The sequence below is a fragment of the Chiloscyllium plagiosum genome, chromosome 36 (genome assembly GCF_004010195.1).
Source record: "Chiloscyllium plagiosum isolate BGI_BamShark_2017 chromosome 36, ASM401019v2, whole genome shotgun sequence".
Taxonomy (NCBI): Eukaryota; Metazoa; Chordata; class Chondrichthyes; order Orectolobiformes; family Hemiscylliidae; genus Chiloscyllium; species Chiloscyllium plagiosum.
Window position 1 is genome coordinate 36,403,950 of NC_057745.1, and position 21,850 is coordinate 36,425,799.

General features: G+C 43.7%; 1 protein-coding gene across 9 annotated transcripts in view; it reads left to right on the forward strand.

Annotated features, from left to right (window-relative positions):
- The window catches only part of ankdd1a (ankyrin repeat and death domain containing 1A), a 294,535-nt gene that overhangs the window by 40,427 nt on the left and 232,258 nt on the right, over nt 1-21,850 (forward strand). For 7 of the 9 annotated variants that reach the window (XR_006309520.1, XM_043677683.1, XM_043677682.1 and 4 more), the window contains one exon: nt 13,745-13,843. The exons of the other annotated variants lie outside the window; for them this stretch is intronic. Coding sequence is in view for 6 of the 7 variants with exons in the window: in XM_043677683.1 (XP_043533618.1) it covers nt 13,745-13,843 (99 nt within the window). In the remaining variant the exon portion in view is untranslated. The remainder of the gene's footprint in view (nt 1-13,744; nt 13,844-21,850) is intronic. 9 annotated transcript variants of the gene reach the window in all.

Here is a 21,850-nt window from a genome sequence, read left to right on the forward strand (position 1 = left end):
AATTGATTTTTCATTTTGGAAGCTGATGAGGATGTTGGTTCTTCAAGGGGTGCAGATAGAGCCAAGCTTCTGGCACCACAAGTGGTTTGAATGTATAGGAGGGGAGGAAGAAGAAAGGAGGCAGAATAGTAATAGGGCATTAGATTAGATTACTTACAGTGTGGAAACAGGCTCTTCGGCCCAACAAGTCCACACCGCCCCGCCGAAGCACAAACCACCCATACCCCTACATCTATCCCTTACCTAACACTACGGGCAATTTAGCATGGCCAGTTCACCTGACCTGCACATCTTTGGACTGTGGGAGCAAACCGGAGCACCCGGAGGAAACCCACGCAGACATGGGGAGAATGTGCAAACTCCACACAGTCAGTCGCCTGAGGCAGGAATTGAACCCGGGTCTCTGGCGCTGTGAGGCAACAGTGCTAACCACTGTGCTATCGTGCCGCCCCTATTAGTTAGTTAGTGGAATTCATTCGTTAGTGGAATAGACAGGCGTTTGTGTGACCACAGATGTGATAGCGTGTTGCCTCCCTGGAACAAGGGTCAGGGATATCACTTAAATGGCTGCTGGACATCTGAAGATGGAAGGTGACAAGACAGAGACACACATTAGTACCAATGATTTAGGTATAACGATGGATGAGGTCTTGCATCAAGAATTCACGGAGTAGACAGTCGATTAAAAAGCAGGACCTCAAAGGTTTTAATTTCTGGATTATGCCCGGTGTCACATGCTAGCAAGAAGAGAAGTAGAGGAATAGGGTAGATGAATGTTGGCTCGAGAGTTGATGCAGGAAGGAGTGGTTTAGACTTCTGGATCACTGTGACTGTTTCTGGGGAAGGTGGAACCTCTACAAGCAGGGCAGTCTGCAACTGAACTAAAATGGAAGCAATAACCTTGCAGGAGGATTTGTTAGTGCAGTTGGAGGAGTTTAAACTTGTTCAGCAGCGGTAGTGGATGCAGTACATCTGTAAATGAAGCGAGGCAGAGAGAGTTCAGCCATCTTGAATTTCAAGAGAATAAGGCAAGGGTGGATGGCCTCTACTTCAATGCTAGGCATGTTTGTGTTAAGCAAGATGAGTTAAGGTTGGATTGACGCATGGATTTGTGATATTTGGCCATTACAGAAAAATGGTTGAGGGAGAGGCAGTGCTGGCAACTCAACATTTTGGAACATAGGATCTTCAGGTGAGACAGGGAAGGGTGTAAACGAGAAGGTGGTATTGCATTATTGATTAAGGAGTCAGTTACTGCATTAAGGAGGAATGCTATCTTGAAAAAGTCTTCAAATGAGGCTTAGTGGTTAGAGCTTAGGTGTAAAAAGAAGGCTGCCACATTGCTGGAAGTGTATGAGAGGCCCCAAGTTATCAGCAGGCAATAGAGGAGCAGACCCCATGTAGACAATTCGCTTCGATAAGTAAACATCATAAAAGGGTAATTATATTAGGGGATTTCAACTTCCCAACATTAATTGGAGTAGGCATAGAGATGTACAGCATGGAAACAGACCCTTCAGTCCAACTTTTCCATGCCAACCAGCTTTCCCAACCCAATCTAGTCCCACCTGCCAACACTCGACCCATATTTCTCCAAACCCTTCCTATTCATGCACCCATCCAGATGCCTTTTAAATGTTACAATTGTACTAGCCTCCACCACTTCCCCTGACAGATCATTCCATGCATGCACCATCCCCTGTGTGAAAAAGTTGCCCCTTAGGTCTCTTTTATATCTTTCCCGTCTCATCCTAAAACAATGCCGTCTAGTTCTGGACTCACAACATCCTTATGATAGGAAGGAAACCAGAATTGCACCCAATATTCCAAAAGTGGCCTAACCAATGTCCTGTACAGCCTTAACTCTGTTTGCCAAAGCTATCTCATGTCCCCTTTTTGCCCTCCTGATTTCCCTCTTAAATATATTCCTACTTCCTTTATACTCTTCGAAGGATTCACTTGATCTATCCTGTCTATACCAGAGATATGCTTCTTAACCAAACCCTCAATTTCTTTAGTCATCCAGCATTCCCTGTACCTAACGGCCTTTCCTTTCAACCTAATAGGAATATACTGTCTCTGGACTCTCATTATCTCATTTCTGAAGGCTTCCCATTTTCCAGCTGTCACAAAGCTAGTCTCTTTTGTCTAAAAGTTGTTCCTTTTCTCAAGGATACTATGTCCTTGGTTTTTTTTCAGAGGTGTAATAAACTGCTCTCGGTGCTGATTAGACTGGTTTGGTATAGAGATTAAAGGGTATTGAGAAGCCTTTTTGTTTATATGTAAACAGATGAGACTTCAGGCCAAAGTGGTCATGTTTTAGAAGTAACCTGTATAATGAAAAGAGAGTGGTCAGCTCTCTAGCTGAGCAGTTTAGTTCAGTCCACAAATAGTTGGGAGTTCAATAGTGAACTGTGTGGAAACTCTCTCTCTCATCTTCTGCTCTTCTAACTTCAACCTTTAGCATGTGTTCCATTTTTTAACTGTGTTTCAAGAGGGTTTGCTTAATAGGACTGTTGTGTATACTCGGAACAGCATAAGTAAGTCTAGTTTGGATAGACTGAATTCTGTTGGGGTTCTTTATTCTGTTCTTTGTATTTCATTATGTCATCTTGTGAATAAATATTTGTCTGTTCTAAAACCTGGTAGTCAGCCTAGCTAATTCACTCCGGATAATTTTCACTGGACGCTTACCGAAACAATTTGCAAAGTTATGGTCTGGGCTGACTGCTTAAGAATGTTTTGAGTGGTCAGGCCTTGTCCATTACACTAGTTACATAGTCACTTTACCTGCGAATATCTGCCCCCAGTAAGCTTATGAAAATTATAGAGTCATAGAGATGTACAGCATGGAAACAGACCCTTCAGTCCAACCCGTCCATGCCGACCAGATATCCCAACCCAATCTAGTCCCACCTACCAGCACCCAGCCCATATCCTTCCAAACCCTTCCTATTCATATACTCATCCAAATGCCTCTTAAATGTTGCAATTGTACCAGCCTCCACCACTTCCTCTGGCAGTTCATTTCATCTGTGAGAAAAAGTTGCCCCTTGGGTCTCTTATATCTTTCCCCTCTCACCCTATACCTATGCCCTCTAGTTTTGGACTCCCTGATCCCATGGAAAAGACTTTGTCTATTAATACTATCCATACCCCTCATGATTTTGTAAACCTCTATATGGTCACCCCTCAGCCTCTGACACTCCAGGGAAAGAGCCTGTTCAGCCTCTCCCTATAGCTTAAATCCTCCAACCCTGGCAACATCCTTGTAAATCTTTTCTGAACACTTTCAAGTGTCACATCATCTTTCCAATGGGAAGGAGACCAGAATTGCACGCAGTATTCCAACAGTGGCCTAACCCAATGTCCTCTACAGCCGCAACATGACCTCCCAACTCTTATACTCAATGCTCTGACCAATAAAGGAAAGCATACCAACCCTTCTTCATAATCAACCTGCGACTCTACTTTCATGGAGCTATGAACCTGCACTCCAAGGTCTCTTTGTTCAGCAGCACTCCCTAGGACCTTACCATTAAGTGTATAAGTCCTGCTAAGATTTGCTTTCCCAAAATGCAGCACCTTGCAGTTATCTGAATTAAACTCCATCTGCCACTTCTCAGCCCATTGGCCCATCTGGTCCAGATCCTGTTGTAATCTGAGGTAACCCCCTTCGCTGTCCACTACACCTCCAATTTTGGTGTCATCTGCAAACTTACTAACTGTACCTTTTATGCTCACATCCAAATCATTTATGTAAATTATAAAAAGTAGAGGACCCAGCACTGATTCTTGTGGCACTCCACTGGTCACAGGCCTCCAGTCTGAAAAACAACCCTCCACCACCACCCTCTGTTTTCTGCCTTTGAGCCAGTTCTGTATCCAAATGGCTAGTTCTCCCTGTATTCCGTGAGATATACTCTTGCTAAGTAGTCTCCCATGGGGAACCTTGTCGAACAACTTACTCAAGTCCATATAGATCATGTCCATCGCTCTGCTCTCATCAATCCTCTTTGTTACTTCTTCAAAAATAAAACTCACTCAAGTTTGTGAGACATGCCTAACTCTCTATATTCTCCCTTCGGGACTTCATCATTTTCCCTTCCGATGTCATTGGTTGCAATGTGTACAATTAACTCCTGCTGAACTGTCTCCCCCTTGAAAACATTCTGCAGCCTCTCTGCAACATCCAGGGAGGATGTTGTTCCTGGCACCAGGGAGGCAACACCCCATTCTAATTTTTCACTGCTGGCCACAGAAGCGTCTGTCTGTGCCTCGGACTAGAGAGTCCCCTATCACAATCAATCTCTTGGAACCTGACATACCCTTAATTGCATTAGAGCCAGTTTTGTTACCAGAAACCTGGCAGTTTGTGCTATGTTCCCCTGAGAATCCATCACCCCCTATGTTTTCCAAAACAGCATACTTGTTTGAAATGGGGATAGCCACAAAAGACTCCTGCACTACCTCTCTTATCTTTCCTGGAGTTAACCCATCTATGTTACTGTATCTGCAACTTTTTCCCTTCCTATAACTGCCATCCATCACACTCCCTTGCTCTTGTAAATTCCTCATTGCCTCTAACTGTCGCTCCAACTGATCCATTTGATCTGACCGGATTCACAACCAATGGCATTTATTGCAGATATAATCCTCAGTATCATATCCCTAAACTCCCACATCTGACAAGAAGAGCAGATCACTCTACAAGGACCATTTTTGCTTCTTCCAATCTTCTAACCCAGAAAATAAAACTGTCTTATTCCTCTACAAAATGCTGCTTCAGACTAACTTAATAGTTATAACTTATATTTTTAAGTTTAATCAAGAGACATCTCAATAAAGCATATAATCGAGAAAGAACCAACTCTACTCACTACTAGAGACTTACAGCAAGGGCACACTTAAAACTATTTACTTATCTGTCTCTGTGCTGTAACTTCTCCCAAACAAATTCCTCCAAGATCAGTTGTGAATTTCACTGCTTGTTAATTTCCCAGACTACTCCAATGTCCAGCGATACATGAATTCAACAGCAAAGCAGTAACTGCCCAAATTCATTGCTGTGTCAGTTAGCAGCGTGGGTTTCTTCCTCTCTCTCTGACTCTTGCACAGACCATGTGCTGCCTTTGTGCCTGTCCCTTTTCAAAGTGCCATTGTTTTGATTTTTTTTCATAATGTAAAGGGGCTTAGAGTGGCAGAGTTGAAGTTTATTAAGGAGCATGTTTTATGCCAACATGAAGAAAGTCCAACAAATGATCGCTTAGGACCTAATTCTGGGGAATTAAGCTGGAACGGTGGTAAAGGTCGCAGTGGAGGAGCACTTCAATGACAGTGACTGCATACTCTATGATTTAAATTTGTTTTATAAAAGATGTTAGCAAAAAACAGTTTCAGATTGAGCGAAGGCAGATTTCATTTAACTAAGGCAGGGTCTAACCATAGCAGATTGGAACAGCTTAATGAGTGAGACTTGCTGAAGCACTTTGGAGGATTTAAACCAGTTTGGCAGGGAAATGGGAACCAGAGCCACAGATCAGAGGAGAGGATAGTTAATGAATGGGCAGAAATGGGGTGGTGCAGTCTCAGTGGTTAGCACTGCTGCCTCGTAGTGCCAGGAACCCAGCTTTGATTCCAGCATCGGGTGACTGTGTGGAGTTTGCACATCCTCCCCATGTCAGCGTGAGTTTCCTCCTGATGCTCCGGTTTCCTCCCACAGTCCGAAAGATGTGCAGGTTAGGTGAATTTGCCATGTTAAATTGCCCATAGTGTTGGGTGCATTAATCAGAGGGAAATGGGTCTGGGTGGGTTAGCCTTCGGAGCGTTGGTGTGGACTTGTTGGGCCAAAAGGCCTGTTTCCACACTGTAGGGAATCTTAAAAAAACATGCAGAGAGTCTGTCAGGAAGAATATACAGCTGTTATGGCAAAGGGATGGGTTAAAGTGTGTCTGTTTCAATGCAACGAGTGTCAGGAATATGAATGATGAACTTAGAGCATGGATTTGTACTTGGAACTACGATGTTGTGGCCATGACAGAGACTTGGATTTCACAGTGGCAGGAATGGTTGCTAGATGTTCCAGGGATTAGATTAGATTAGATTCCCTACAGTGTGGGAACAGGCCCTTCGGCCCAACAAGTCCACACCGACCCTCCGAAGAGTAACCCACCCAGACCCATTTCCCTGTAACGAACTCACCTAACACTAAAGGAAATTTAGCATGACCAATTCACCTGACCTGCACATCTTTGGACTGTGGGAAGAAACCAGAGCACCCAGAGGAAACCCACGTAGACACTGGGAGAACGTGCAAACTCCACACAGACAGTTGCCCGAGGCTGGAATCGAACCTAGGACCCTGGTGCTGTGAGGCAGCAGTGCTAACCACTGAGCCACCGTGCCGCCCCAAAAAGACAGGGGTGGGGGTGGGGTGTGTAAAAGAGGAGGGGGAGTAGCATTTAATCAGAGTGCATCACAGCTGCAGAAAAGGAGGTTGTTGAGTCAGAATAGGTGGAAGTCAGTAACAGTAAAGCAGCAATCACTTTATTGGGTGTTTTCTATAGACCCTCCCCCAAAGAACGGATTGGACAGCAGAGATCTTGGAAAGGTGCAAATGTAACAGAATTGTTGTTATGGGTGACTTCAACTTCCCCAATATTGATTGGAACATCCTTAATGCAGATGGTCTGGATGGAGCTGAATTTGCCAGGTGTGTCCATGAGGGATTCCTGACTCAATATGAAGATGGGTTGAATAGGGAGAGGCGATGTTGGATTTGGTGCTAGGCAACGAGCGAGGCCTGGTGTCAGATCTCTTGGTGGGAAAGTAGTTCAGTGACAGTGACCACAACTGCCTCACCTTTACCATATCCATGGAGAGGAATAGGAACTGATTGTATGGGAAGGCATTTAATTGGGAGATGGGAAATTATACTGCTATTAGACAGGAGCTGTGGAGTATAAATTGGGAACAATTGTTCTACGGGAAATGCACAACAGAAATGTGGAGGCCGCTTAAGGTGCACTTATTGCGAGTGTTGGATAACTTTGTTCCACTGAGACAGGCAAGGAATGGCCAGTTGAAGGAGCCTTGGATAACAAAAGCAGAGGAGCTTCTCGTCAAGAGGAAGAAGGAAGCTTACTTAAGGTTGAGGAAGCAAGGATCTGGCACAGCATTAGAGAATTACAGGGTAACTAGGAAAGGACTCAAACATGGACTGAGGAGAACTAGAAGGGGGCACAAAAAAGCCTTAATGGGAAGGATTAGGGAAAACCTAAAGGCGTTCTACATGTATGTGAGGAATAAGAGAATGATCAGACAGAGGGTAGGACCAATCGGGGATAGTGGAGGGAACTTGTGCTTTGTGTCTGAAGAAGTAGGGGAGGCCCTAAATGTGTTTTTTGCTTCAGTATTCATGAGAGAGAGGGACCTTGTTGATAGTGAGAACACCATGAACCAGGTTAAAAGGCTTGAACAGATTGATATAAAGAAAATGGATGTGCTGGAAATTCTGGGAAGCATCAAGATAGATAAGTCCCCAGGGCTGGACCAGATATATCCAAGGTCACTACGGGAAGCGAGGATTGAGATTGCTGTGCCTCTGGTGATGATCTTTGCATCCTCCCTGTCCACGAGGGTAGTACACTGATTGGAAGGAGGTGAATATTGTTCCTCTGTTCAAGAAAGGGAATTGGGAAAACCCTGGGAATTGCAGATCAGTCAGTCTTACGTCTGTGGTAAGCAAGGTACTGAAGAGGATTCTGAGAGAGAGGATTTATGAATATTTGGAAAAACGTAGTTTGATAGTAGCATGGCTTTGTGAGGGGCAGGTCATGCCTCACAACCCTTATTGAGTTCTTTGAAGATGTGATGAGACAAGTAGGTGAAGGTTGAGCCGTGCATGTGGTGTATATGGATTTCAGTAAGACATTTGTTAAGGTTCCTCATGGTAGGCTCATTCAGAAAGTTAGAAGGTGTGGAATACAGGGAAATTTGGCTGTCTGTATACAGAATTGGCTGGTGAAATTAAGACAGTGAGTGGGAGTGGATTCTCCCAGTATTCTACCTGGAGGTTGATGACCAGTGGTAACCTGCAAGGATTTGTTATTGGGCCTCTGCTCTTTGTAGTTTTTATAAATGACTTGGATGAAGAAGTGGAAGGGTGGGTTAGTAAGTTTGCCAATGGCAAAAAAGGGCATTGGTATTGTAGATAATGTCAAATTGTTGTAGGCTACAGCATGACATTGACAGGATGCAGAGCTAGGCTCAAAAGTGGCAGATGGAGTTCAACCTGGATAAGTTTGAAGTGATTCATTTTGGAAGGTTGAATTTGAATGCTGAATGCAGAATTAAAGACAGGATTCTTGGCAGTGTGGAAGAACAGCAGGATCTTGGGGTCCACATACATAGATCCCTCACTGTTTCCACCCAAGTTGATAGGGTTGATAAGAAGGTGTATGGTGTTTTGGCTTTCATTATCTGGGGGATCGAGATTTTGCTGCAGCTCTATAAAACCCTGGTTAAACCTCACTTGGAACATTGGGTTCAGTTCTGGTTGTCTTATTATAGAAAGGATATAGATGCTTTCGAGTTACCAGGATGCTGCCTGGATTGGAGGGCTTGTCTTATGAAGAGCGGTTGAGTGAGCTTGGGCTTTTCACCCTGGAGAGAAGGAAGAGAGGTGACTTGATAGAGGTGTACAAGGTAATGAGAGGCAAAGCTAGAGTAGATACCCAGAGACTTTTTCCCAGGGTGGAAATGGCTGTCACGAGAAGTCATAATTTCAAGTAATTGTGGGAAGGTGTAAGGAAGATGACCGAGCTAGATCTTTATGCAAAGAGTGGTGAGTGCTTGGAATACACTGCTAGCGGTGGTAGTAGAATCAGAGAAATTAGCGACATTTAAGCGACTACTGGGCAAGCACATGGACGGCAGTAAATTGAGGGGTGTGTAGGTTAGGTTGATCTTACATTAAGATAATTGTTCGGCACAATGTTGTGGGCTGAAGGGACTCCACTGTGATGTACTGTTCTATGTTCTATGTACTAACAGTGGGAGATATTCAGAAAGGAATTGGGGAGAGCACATTCCTAAAACGTTCCCTTTTGGGTAGATTATAGGAACAACATGCCAAGAGAGTCCTGGATAGCTAGGAATATTCACAACTGGATAAAAAGGAAAAGAGAGTTCTATTACAAGTACAAAGGCAGGACTCTGAACAGCATTGATGTAAAGAAGAATCTTGCAGTTCAAGTTCATAGTTCTCTGAGAGTAGCCACACAAGTAGATAGGGTGGTTAAAAAAGGCAATAGGTATGCTTGCCTTTATGTTTCGGGGCATTGAGTAGAAACACCAGGATGTCATATTGCAGCTTTATAAGACTTTAGTTAGGCCACACCTAAAATATTACATTCAGTTCTGGTCACCACTTTACAGGAAGGATGTAGAGGCTTTGGATAGGATGTGAAAGATGTTTACCAGGATACTGCCTAGATTAGAGAGAATGAGCGATAAGGAGATGCGAGAAAAGCTAGGGTTGTTTTTTTCTGGAGCAGCAGAGGCTGAGGAGAGACTCGATAGACGTCTATGCAATTATGAGAGGCATAAATAGGGTGACAGTCAAAATCTTTTTCCCAGAGTTAAAATGTCTTAACACTAGGAGGCATGCGTTTAAAGTGAGAGGAGGCAACTTCAAATGACATGTGAGGGGCAAGTTTTTACACAATATTGGTGTCTGGAATGTGCTGCCAGAGGTGGTGGTGGAGGCAGATATGATAGGGACATTTTAGGACCCTTTAAATTAGCACATGAAAATGCAAAGAATGGAAGAATATGGACCAAAGGCAGGCAGAAGAGATTCATTTCATTTGGCATCATTTTCAGCATAACAATGTGGACCAAAGGGCCTGTTCCTGTGCAGTACTAGTCTATGTGTTACATCAGCAGAGGCTATAGTGGAGTATAGAATATACAAGAGGAAACATTCTAACATCACCTTAAGAAAGCAATTAAGAAAGCAAAGATGGGCATGAAGAAACCACCAGCAGGCACGATTAGGGAGAATCAAGGGGAAGTGAATAACCAGGAAAAGAGTCAGACCCATGAGGGGCCAAGCTGTTCCAGTACAGTTATAACACTGGCATCTACCCAATAATGTGAAAACTTACCCAAGTATGTCCAGTACATAAAATGCAGAAGAAATCAAACCCGGCCAATTACTGCCTCATCAGTCAACTCTTGTTCATCAGTAAAGTGACGGAAGGTGTCATCAACAGTGCTATCAAGCAGCACCTGCTCGGTGACACCCTGGTTGAGTTCCGCCAGAACTACCTCATTGCAGCCTTGGTTCAAATATGGACAAAATAGCTGAATTCCAGAGAGGAGGTGAGAGTGACAACCCTGTGACATCAAAACTACTTTCAACCAAGTGTGGCATCAATGAGCCCTGGCAAAACTGGAATTAATGGCTCAGTGGTTAACACTGCTGCCTCACAGCGCCAGAGATCCGGGTTCAATTCCCGCCTCAGGCGACTGACTGTGTAGAGTTTGCACATTCTCCCCGTGTCTGCGTGGGTTTCCTTCGGGTGCTCCGGTTTCCTCCCACAGTCCAAAGATGGGCAGGCCAGGTGAATTGGCCATGCTAAATTGCCCATAGTGTTAGGTGAAGGGGTAAATGTATGGGTGGGTTGCGCTTTGGCGGGTCAGTGTGGACTTGTTGGGCCGAAGGGCCTGTTTCCACACTGTAAGTAATCTAATCTGTAAATAATCTAATCTAAAAAAATGGGAATCTGAGGGGAGGGAAAAATCTCTGGTGGTTAGAGTCCTCCCTAACACACAGAAAGATGGTCCAGATGGTAGGACGTCAGTCATCTCAGCTCCAGGACATCTCTGTAGGAGTTCCTCAGGGTAGTGTCCAACCCCCAACCATCTTCAGCTGCTTCATCAATGCCCATCCCTCCATCATAAGGTCAGGAGTAGGAAACATTTAGAAAGCAGTGTCAGTGTCAGACAGAGTCACCATGGATTATGAAGGGGAAATCATGCTTGACAAATCTGTTGGAGTTCTATGAAGATATAACTAATAGAGTTGACAAGGGGGAACCAATCAATAGGGCACAATTGGATTTTTAGAAAGTGTTTGACAAGTCATGTTAAAATTGTGCAAGACATTGGTTCGGCCGCATTTCGAATACTGTGTACAGTTCTGGTCGCCACATTACCAAAGGGATGTGGACGTTTTGATGAGGGTGCAGAGAAGGTTTACGAGGATGTTGCCTGTATGAAAGGTGCTAGCTATGAAGAGAGGTTAAGTAGGTTAAGTTTATTTTCACTAGAAAAAAGGAGATTGAGGGGGGACCTGATTGAGGTTTATAAAATCATGAAGGGTATAGACAGGGTGGATAGAGATAAGCTTTTTCCTGGGGTGAAGGATTCAATAACGAGAAGTCACGTTTTCAAGGTGAGAAGTGGAAAGTTTAAGGGGGATACACGCAGCAAGTACTTCACACAGAGGGTGGTGGGCATTTGGAACGTGTTGCCAGCAGAAGTGGTAGAGGCAGGCACGGTAGATTAGTTTAAGATGTGACTGGATAAATGCATGAGTCGGTGGAGAGTAGCGGAATACAGATGCTCAGGAATTGACTGACAGGTTTCGACAGTACATTTGGATTGGCTCAGGCCTGGAGGGCCGAAGGGTCTGTTCCTGGGCTGTAAATTTTCTTTGTCCTTTCTTTGTTCCATCTCAAAGTTTGCAGCTGATATCAAGTTGGTAGGAGGATGCATGTGATGCGGATGCAGAGATCCTTCAGCATGATCTGGACAGGTTAGGTGAGTTGGTAAAACGATGGCAGATACAGTATAATTTGGATAAATGTGAAGTTATTCACATTGAAAGCAAAAACAAGGAGGCAGATTATAACCTGAATGGCTGTAAAGTAGGAGAGGGGAGTGTGCAGTGGGACCTGGGTGTGCACCAGTAAGTATGAAGGTGCAGAAGGTGGTAAAGAAGGAAAATGGTATGTTGGCTTTCACTGAGAGATTTCAAGTACAGGAGCAGGGATGTGTTATATCGGGCGTTGTAGTTATATCGGGCGTTGGTGAGGCCACACCGAGAATATTGTGTGCAGTTTTGGTCTCCTTTTTTGAGGAAGGGTGCTCTTGCTCTTGAGGATGTGCAGTGAAGTTTTACCAGGATGATTCCAGGAATGGTAGGACTGAAGTATGAGGAGTGACTGACAAGGTTATGATTGTTTTCCCTGGAGTTCAGATGAATGAGGGGGGAATCTCCATAGAGACTTATAAAATTCTAACAGGACTAGACAGGGTAGATGCAGAGAGGATGTTCCTGATGGTAGGCATGTCCAGAATGAGGAGTCATAGTCTGAGGATTCAGGGTGGATCATTTATGATGGACACGAGGAGATGTTTCTTCACTCAAAGAGTGATGAACCTGTGGAATTCATTGCCACAAGAAATAGTTGATGCCAGGACAATGAATGTATTCAAGAGGTGGCTAGATATAGCACTTAGGGTCAAAAAGTTATGGGATCAAAAGTTATGAGGGGAAGGCAGGATTAGACTATTGAGTTGGACAATCACCCACTGTGAAGAATGGTGGAGCAGGCTCAAAGGGCTGAATGGCCTCCTCCTGCGCATGATAATTCTGAAGCAGTCCGTGTCCAAATGCAACAAGCCTTGAGCTGACAATATCCAGGCTTGAGCTGACAAGTGACAATTAACATTTGTGCCACAAATGTCAGGCTATGACCATCACCAATAACCGGCAATCTAACTACAATGAGACATTTTACATTTGAGAAAAGGCTGGATAGACTCGGGTTGTTTTATTTAGAGCGGGTGTGCTGAGAGGGGACCTACTTGGGATGTATAAAATTGTGTGGAACATGGACAGGATGGATAGGGAGCAGCTGTTCCCCATTAGTTGAAGAGTCATTAATGAGGGAGCATAATTTTAGGGTGAACAGTTGAAGGTTTAGAAGTATTTTGAGGAAAACTATTTTCACCCCGGGGTGTTGGGAATCTAGTGCACTGCCTAGAAGGGTAGTTGAGGTGGGTTACTTTCAATACCTATAAAATGTATGTGGATTGGCACTGGAAAAGTCATAACAACCAAGGCACAGTGCTGGAAAGTGGGATTAGTGTGAATAGGTTGACATGGACTGGATGGATCGAAGCTCCTTTTCAGTGCTGTATGTTTCTGTGACTCCATGTAGCAAATAATTAGGAAGGCAAATGGTGTGTTGTTGTTAGAGGATTATTGGGATATGCATATAAAGATGTCTTTGGCATTGTGCAGGCCTTTGATAAAAGTACATTTGGAGTACTTCAATGTTGTTTGGTGTCAATTTTGAAGATATGCAGACAGTACAAGGATGGTTCAATAGGTTTGGTTTAGCATGCAAATGTGAATTCTTGAATGGCTTTGTCAATTTAGACTTATACTCATCAGTTTAGAAGAATAAGCATTAATCTCACAAAAACATTCAGTTTTCTGAAAGGGCTTGTCAAGGTACACACTGAGAGGTTGTTCTCTCTGGCTGGGGAATTTTGAACACGGGGTGGGGGGCATAGCCACAGACTAAAGAGTCCATTATTTTTGTGCCAAGATAAGAAAAGAGTTCATTCTAATCATTGTGAATCTGTGGATGCATCAATCCCAGTGTAAATGGGCCAGGGTGTTGATGATCCCATTTGCCTGAGTTCTGTACGTTTGCTTCTGTAGTTCGGGATGAACGCTCTGCTTTTGGCTGCCTGGTTTGGTCATCTCCGGATTCTTCGAACATTGGTCAATGTGGGTGCCAAGTTGTCATGTGAAAACAAAGTAAGTAAATCTGAGAGTGCAAGATCATTCTGTTTGAGTGAGTATGACTATGTTATTGGGGCAGAATAGGGAAGGGAATAATATGGTGAATTGTGATTATTTCCCAGGAAGTCAAGCTGCCCTTTGGGATGGTGTGACTTTGGCTCTTCATCTTTATTTTTATATACCTTTGTGTACTGCTTTGTGATATATATATATATTAGAAATGCTATACGAGTTGAATTTAATTTTCCATAGCCCCTAACTTTGCCTCATGCTTTTCCTCATGTTTAATTCATGAGGATGCAGCTGAAAATGAGAGTAAAGATCAGGTTCCCGACCCTAAGTTCAGGATTTGGGACATCTACTCTGGGCTGGAGAGTAGCTTAGAATGGGATGGGGAGGATTAAACTGTCTTGGTCCACATAGATGCTAACTACGTGTTTGACTTGGAAAGATGTTCTACTTAGGAAATATGAATTTCAGCTCATGGGGCACTAGCACTAGTACTGGGGGAGGTGGATGCTGCGTTGTTGAGATGGTCTTCACCTGAATTGCACTAGGACCAATGTTCTTGTGAATGAAAGGAGGACCAGAGGCAGTCAGCACCAGGGAGAAGAGCTACCAAGTTCATTCCAGTCCAGTACAGCACATTGATTATTAACATTGACAATTAACATGAAATTGATTGATTGTTGAGTATCACTATTTGTTAGTAGATGTAAATTGTATTAGCAGTAATTTGGTTACTAATTGGTAAGTAGGAGAATGTACACTCCAGCCTTGACTGTACGTCCTGTAAGATGTGGAACCCTCAGTACTCTCCCCATGTCCCGGGTAACCATTTGTATAAGAAATGTCATCCGGTGCAGCAGCCTGAATTCCAGTTTTCAGAACTTGAGCAATGGCTGGCATCACTGGAGTGCATCCGTGAGGATAAGAGCTATATGGGTACCACATTAAGAGTATGTATATAGAGAGAGAATATGTGCCTATCAATCAAAGAAAAACAAGCAGGTAGTGCAAGAGTTCCCTGAATGCACCTCACTGTTCAACCAGTGGAATACTGATGAGGGTAAAGGGTCATCTGTACAGTGCAGCCAGAGTCAAGTCTATAGCTTCAGAGTTGGCCAAGCTGTGCAGTGGTCTTCAGCAATAGATGATTCAGTCATTAGGGCAATTGGTTTCTTCAGCACAGGCATGAATCTAGGATGGTATCAGGGTCAAGGATGTCACTGAGTGGCTGCAGAACAACCTGAGGTTTTGGGGGTGGTGTCATGGTACCAGCAATCATGGTACACATTCGTATCAACATTATAAATAGAAAGAGGGATGTAGTCCTTCAATCAGAATTCAGAATGCAGTTAGGAAATCAGCAAGTATGACTAGAAATATAATGATCTCCAGATTACAATTGTATGTGAATTTGGAAACAGGAGGATAAGACAGATGAATGCATAATAGGAGAGAGAATGCAGGAAGCCAGGCTTTAGATCCTTGGTACATTGGGACCAGACTGGTTCTCGGGAGCTGGAAACATTTCATAGAATTCATAGAATCCCTACAGTGTGGAAACAGGCCATTTGGCCCAACAAGTCACACCGACCCCCTGAAGAGCAACCCACCCAGACCCATTCCCTTAATCTATTACTCTAAATTTACTTCTGATTAATGCACCTAGCCCACCTATCTCTGAACATTATGGCAAATTTAGCATGGCTAATTCACCTAACCTGGTCATCTTTGGATTGTGGGAGGAAACCGGAGCACTTGGAGGAAACCCATGCCAACACTGGGAGAATGTGCAAACTCCACATTCTCCTGAGGCTGGAATCGAATCCGGGTCCCTGGCTCTGTGAGGCAGCAGTACGAACCACTGAGCCACGATGCAGCTGTGATGTTGTGGTAGTGGCTGTATGTCTGGTCCAGAAGATATCTATCTTGGAATTTTTGTCATGACATATTTGAACAGATTAACTAAAAACAGTTTCTGGGGAAGAAGGTGACATCGTGGTAGCTAGTTATTCAGAGTGTCAGTCTAATATTCTAAGGAATAGATTTCAAATTCCATAATGGCAGCTAGTGAAATTTGCATTCAATCAAAATCTATAATTAAAAGCTAGCTTAATTGCTAAAAATCATCTATTTCACACATCTATTCAGATTTTTGAGTCATTGAAACTGAGTTTGGGGAAGATAGAACATGTACAACTTGGATAGATCACACCTCTGCAGGATCAGGACCTCTATCCTTGTTGGGGTGTTTGCTCGAACTGTGAGGGAGGGTTAAGTAGAGTAGCAGGGAGGCAAACGTGAGGGAAGCAAAGAAAGTGAAAGAAAAATAGAAAACAAAAGTGGGGCAGGTACGTGGAGCAGTGAGCATGTAAATTTACAGCCAAGAATGGTCCCACTAACTGTGAAGCAAGGACTGAGTTGAAGTCTGTGTGGGAAGCTTACAGAACAGTGAGTATAAAAAGCTTACAACCAAGGATTTGGGCCACTTGCTGGGGAGCTGGGAAAGTGTCAGAACTGGTGAGGGAGTTTGACTGAGCAGTGAGTATATAAATTCACTCATTCCGAACTTGGTAAAAATTGGAATGACATCACAGGAAAGCAATAAGCTGTGTAGGAAGTATCTTTAAGAACTAGAACAAAGAACAGTACAGCACAGGAACAGGCCCTTCATCCCACCAAAACTATGCTGACTGTATGATGCCTTATTAAAATGAATACTTTTTGCCTCTATGCAGTCCATATTCTTCTTCTTTTCCCTGCCTATTCATGTACCTGTCAAGAAGCCTCTGAAACATTACTATTGCATACGTCCCCATCACCTCTTCTGTCAGTGCATTCCATGCATTTGGCACCCTCTATGTAAAAAACCTGCCTTTCGCATTTCCTTTACCTATCTGGTACCTACACTGTTTGCAATATATGTAAATGCCTTGGATCAAAATATAGATGGGTGCATTAGTAAGTTTGTAGTGGTACATCGATTGATGGAGTTATAAATAGTGCAGAAGGTTGTCAAAGGATATAGCAGGATATAGATTGGTTGCAGATATGGGTAGAGAAATGGTAGATGGAGTTTATCAGGGTAAGTGTGAGGGTTTGCACTTCGGGAGATCAAATGTTCAGGAAAAGTGTACAGTTAATGGCAAGACTGTTGATCGGCAAGGATGTACATCGTGATCTTGTGGTTCAAGTCCATAGCTCCTTGAAAGTGGCCATATAAGTAAAGAAGGCATATGGCATGCTTGCCTTTATTGATCGGGGAATTGAGTACAAGAGTCAGGACGTCATATTGTAGCTTTATAAGTCGACAGGCCACACTTAAGAGTATTGCATTCAAATCTGGTCACCACATTTCAGGAAGGATGTGGAGGCTTTGGAGAGGATGCAAAAGAGGTTCACCAGAATGCTACCTGGATTAGGTGGTATGACCTATAAGGAGAAGCTAGAAAAACTCAGGTTATTTTCTTTGGAGTGGCAGAGGCTGAGGGGAGACTTGATAGAATTCTATAAAATACTGCGATGCATAGATAAGGTTGGCAGTCAGAATCTTTCTCCCAGACTTAAAATGTCTAATACATGCATTTAAGGTGAGAGGGGTCTAGGATAGTTCCCATCAGGTCCTGGGACTTGTCTACCTGAATGTTTTTTAAAATACCCAGCACCACCTCCAACTCTTCCTAAATTGCAATTATTTAAATAAGTGTGAAATTATTTTTGCGACAAAGTTAGCTACTAAGACTAAGGAAGTTTAAGGCCGGCGAAGGTAGTCTCAGCAAGCCTAAAGACATTTAAATGATGGCAGGTGAGGGAAGCTCAGTGGAATGGGTGCGCTGTTATATGGGTGTTACAGATCCTGCCATTGTCCATGATTGTGTGCAGGGGGTGCTTCCTGAAATAACTCTACAAAGTCTAGCATCCTCTCACCAATTGACCCTTTATTTACACACGCATTTACTTGACACTGGTCCGACTTCCTCAGAGTTGGCTTCATGTTAACAGCTCCAATCGGGGAACTCATATTTTTTGAGGTCCACTTGACTGACCTCATTTCACGATGACACGAAAATTGTTGGTGTAGTTGACAGCGAAGAAGGTTCCTCAGATTATAATGGGACCTTGGGCCAATGGGCTGAGGAATGGCAGATGGAATTTAGTTTAGATAACTGTGAGGTGCTGCATTTTGGAAAGGTAAATTAGAGCAGGACTTATACACTTAATGATAAGGTTCAGGGGAGTGTTGCTGAACAAAAAGACCTTGGAGTGCAGGTTCATAGTTCCTTGAAAGTGGAGTCTCAGGTAGACAGGATAGTGAAGAAAGCATTTATTATGCTTGCCTTTATTGGTCAGGGCATTGAGGTATAGGAATTGGGAAGTCATGTTGCAGCTGTGAGGGCATTGGTTAGGCCACTTCTGGAATATTGCATTCAATTCTGGTTCCCCTGCTATAGGACGAATGTTGTGAAACTTGAAAAAGTTCAGAAAAGATTTACAAGCATGTTGCCAGGATTAGAGGGTTTGAGCTATAGGGGAGGCTGAATAGGCTAAGGCTATTTTCCCTGGAGCATTGGAGACTGAGGGGTGACATTACAGAGGTTTATAAAATCACAAGGGGCATGGATTGTGATCTTCCAAGATTTATTTTCTCAATGTAGGAGAGTCAAAAACTAGAGGGCATAGGTTTAAGGGGAGAGGGGAAAGATTTAAAAGGGACCTATGGGACAACGTTTTCACGCAGAAAGTGGTGAGTGTATTGAATGACCATCCAGAGGAATGGATGGAGACAGGTACAATTACAACATGTAAAGCATTTAACATCTGGGTGGGTGTATGATTAGCAAAGGTTTAGAGGGATATGGGTCGAATTCTGACAAATGGGACGAGATTAATTTTGGATATCTGGTCGACATAGATGAGTTGCACTGAAGGATCTGTTTCCATTGAGTATAGCTCTGACTACATCCCTCCTTGTTGTTTATTCCTTTAGCTTTTCCTGGGGCATTCTACACCAGGCATTCCTCTAACTTTGGTGGCATGTACCAGAGCATAGCCTGACTTTTGAACCTCGAGCATCTCAGAAGAAATTATTTTTCTTCAGGCGGTAAAGGTGTTGAAGCTGTCATATCTGCCATGTCTATCTCATCCTCAGACGTTTTTTTGAAGCTAGGGTGAGATCCCAAGGTTTCTGGTAGCCATGCCAGATGTTCTGAGGGGCCAGGTGTGTTTTGCTTATGCCATGTTTGCAAAGTTGCAGCTTTCATGTGGTCCATGTGCTTGTTAGGACCACCTCCCTTTCTGAACTTTGTCCGTCACCTCACGTCGACCATGCCTCTTTCCACTAGGTCCATTCCGTGGTTTCAGTACCAAACTTCGTCCCCTGAAGTAAATGGCCTCTCCTGCTCAGAGGAATTTTGGTCTGGCATTGGCATTCTTGATACTGTTTCAATCACACACCCTAACCCCCACCAAAAGGTCTGGAAAGATCAGGTTTAACCTCATGGGAAGTCTTCTCCCCCTTAGCAAGGCTGCTGGAGATGTTCCTGTGGTTGTGTGATCAAACAGGAATTAAGGTAATTTGTTATCGAGTGAAGTTTTCTTTAAGCCTGCCTTCAAAGTTTGGACTGCTCTTTTTGCCAGACCATTAAGGTGACGAAGGAGGTTGATGAGGGGAAAGCGGTAGATGTGGTATATATGGATTTTAGTAAGGCGTTTGATTCGAGGGCCCAAGGGCCTGTACTGCGCTGTATTCTTCTATGTTCTATGTTCTATTAGATGGTGGATGGTATGGAGTTATCCTCACTTGCCGAATGCCATTCGATTTAGGAAATATTCAAATTCCTGCTGGTAGCTGATGGCCCATTGTCTGTGACCAGTACCTCCAGGAGTCCGCGTAGTACAAAAAATGCTCACATCTTTTCATTCATTGTCTCCACTCTTGATGAATGAACTCTACGCACTTCCAACCTCTTTGATTGATTGAGCATCCATGAAAGGACCAGCCCATGAAAGGACCAGCATTGTCGACATACAATTGAGTCCAGGATTTACCCAGCTATTCCCACAAATTTGGGGAGCTGCTGGCAGTAATTTTTGGCCTTGTTGGCACTCTGGGGACTGCCCCGTTAACGCTGCTATGTTAGCATCCAATCCTGGCCACCAGAGATAACATCTCACCGACATCTTAATTTTGGAAACCTCTGGATGATTCTGGTGAAGTTCAACCAGTATCTCATGGTGATCACTCTTGCTTCCCATAATGATATACTGTCTGATGGTTTATTTGCTAGTGGGAGACAGCTCAATGCATCTACATTTTCCACTTCATCTCCCTGACAGTGATCCAAATTGTAATTATATGCACTCAAAATAAGAGCCCACTGCTGAAACTATGGTTGGCACCACCCTGTCCTCTAAATAACCTTCGCAGGGGTCCGTTTATGTCCATAAAGATATTGGTAAAACTTTCTTACACCAAAGATGCTGGCCAAAACGTCCTTCTCTATCCGGACATATATTCGTTTGGCATCAGCCAAAGTCTGTGAAGCAGGTGTGTGTGCCTCTTCACTGAGCTACCAGTGAGCCAAGACTACCCCAGCACCATACAGGGAAGCATCATATGTCAGCACCACCTCTCACTTGGGATCATTGTGTGCCAATTCCATAAACAGCGATAGCTACTTCTTCGCTTCCCTAAAGGCTATTCGACAATTTCCAAGACTGACCTTTCTTTAATAGCAGATGTAAGAGAGCCAGGATCGAGGCCAGATTATATTTGAATTTTCCATAATAATTCACCAACAGAAGGAAAGACCTAAACTCCAGTACAGAATTGGGAGCCGGGGCACCTTTGATTGCCCCAATGTTATCTTCCAACGGATATAACCTGCTCTTGTCGACTCTACAGCCCAAGGTGACTTGGGCTGCCTGAAACACACATTTTTCCCTTCCAAGGTACAAACCCATATGAGTATTAATCATAGCATACTTCTGGGAATCCTCACTTCATCACAGTTGCAAGTATGCATGTCCAGCTTTCTGAAGGACAGCCCCTCCACCCATTTTACGTTTAAGTCCTCTATGCAAAGGATTGGGTATTTATCCAGCTGTGAAAAGCGGTTTATCGTTAATTTGAAATCTTCACAAAGATGAACCAACGCATTGGGCTTCACGATTGGTAAAACCAGTGTTACCCATTCTGCAAACTGTACTGGTTTGATGATTCCTTCACTTTCTAGCCCCAACTTCTGTGTCTTTGAGTCAAATGGCACTGGGCAGACCATGCATTATCATGGAATTGCTTCCTGATCAAAACGTAAGGTGGCTTGGCCCTTTTCATAGTCCCTAGGTCTTCCTGAGAAATATTTTTTAGGACTTTGCTCAGGCAGCCATTTTCTAATTGAAGAATATTGAGCCAAGTTGAATTTTTCTCCGCCAATTTCGCCCCGTCAAGCTTTGGCTTGGTAACTCCACTAAGGTCAGTATCCCGTCACCAAGTCATCTTTTATTTACACATGCATAGTGCGTGACACTGACTCAGGTAGCTCAGAGCTGGCTCTTACAGTGAACAGAACCCCTGACACTCCTGTTTATATCTGTCAGTTAGGACCCCATGATTGAACCAGGTTAACAGCCCCAGTTGGAGAACTCATATTCTATGAGGTCCACCTAGCTGACCTTGTTCCAATCACTACACTTCCAACCGAAGAAACATACGTTTGAGTTTTGTCGCTTGAGCAGCACTGAAAGACACTAGCACATCCATGAGTCTGTGAGGTACGAGGATAACACATTCAGAGAGGTGTCACACCACAGCTGCAGGGACTAGAGGAGAGAAGGGATTGCGAGACCATCAAGCAGTCAAAGGGAAACAGACAGATGGAGCAGGACTTCCCTGTGGACCTGCTCACAAATCAGTTTTCCGTACCGGAAGCTGTGGATGGCACTGATAACTCAAGGGAGAACACTCAGAGTCAGACTTCTGGCACCACAAGACAGTAGGAAGAAGAAAGCAGGAGT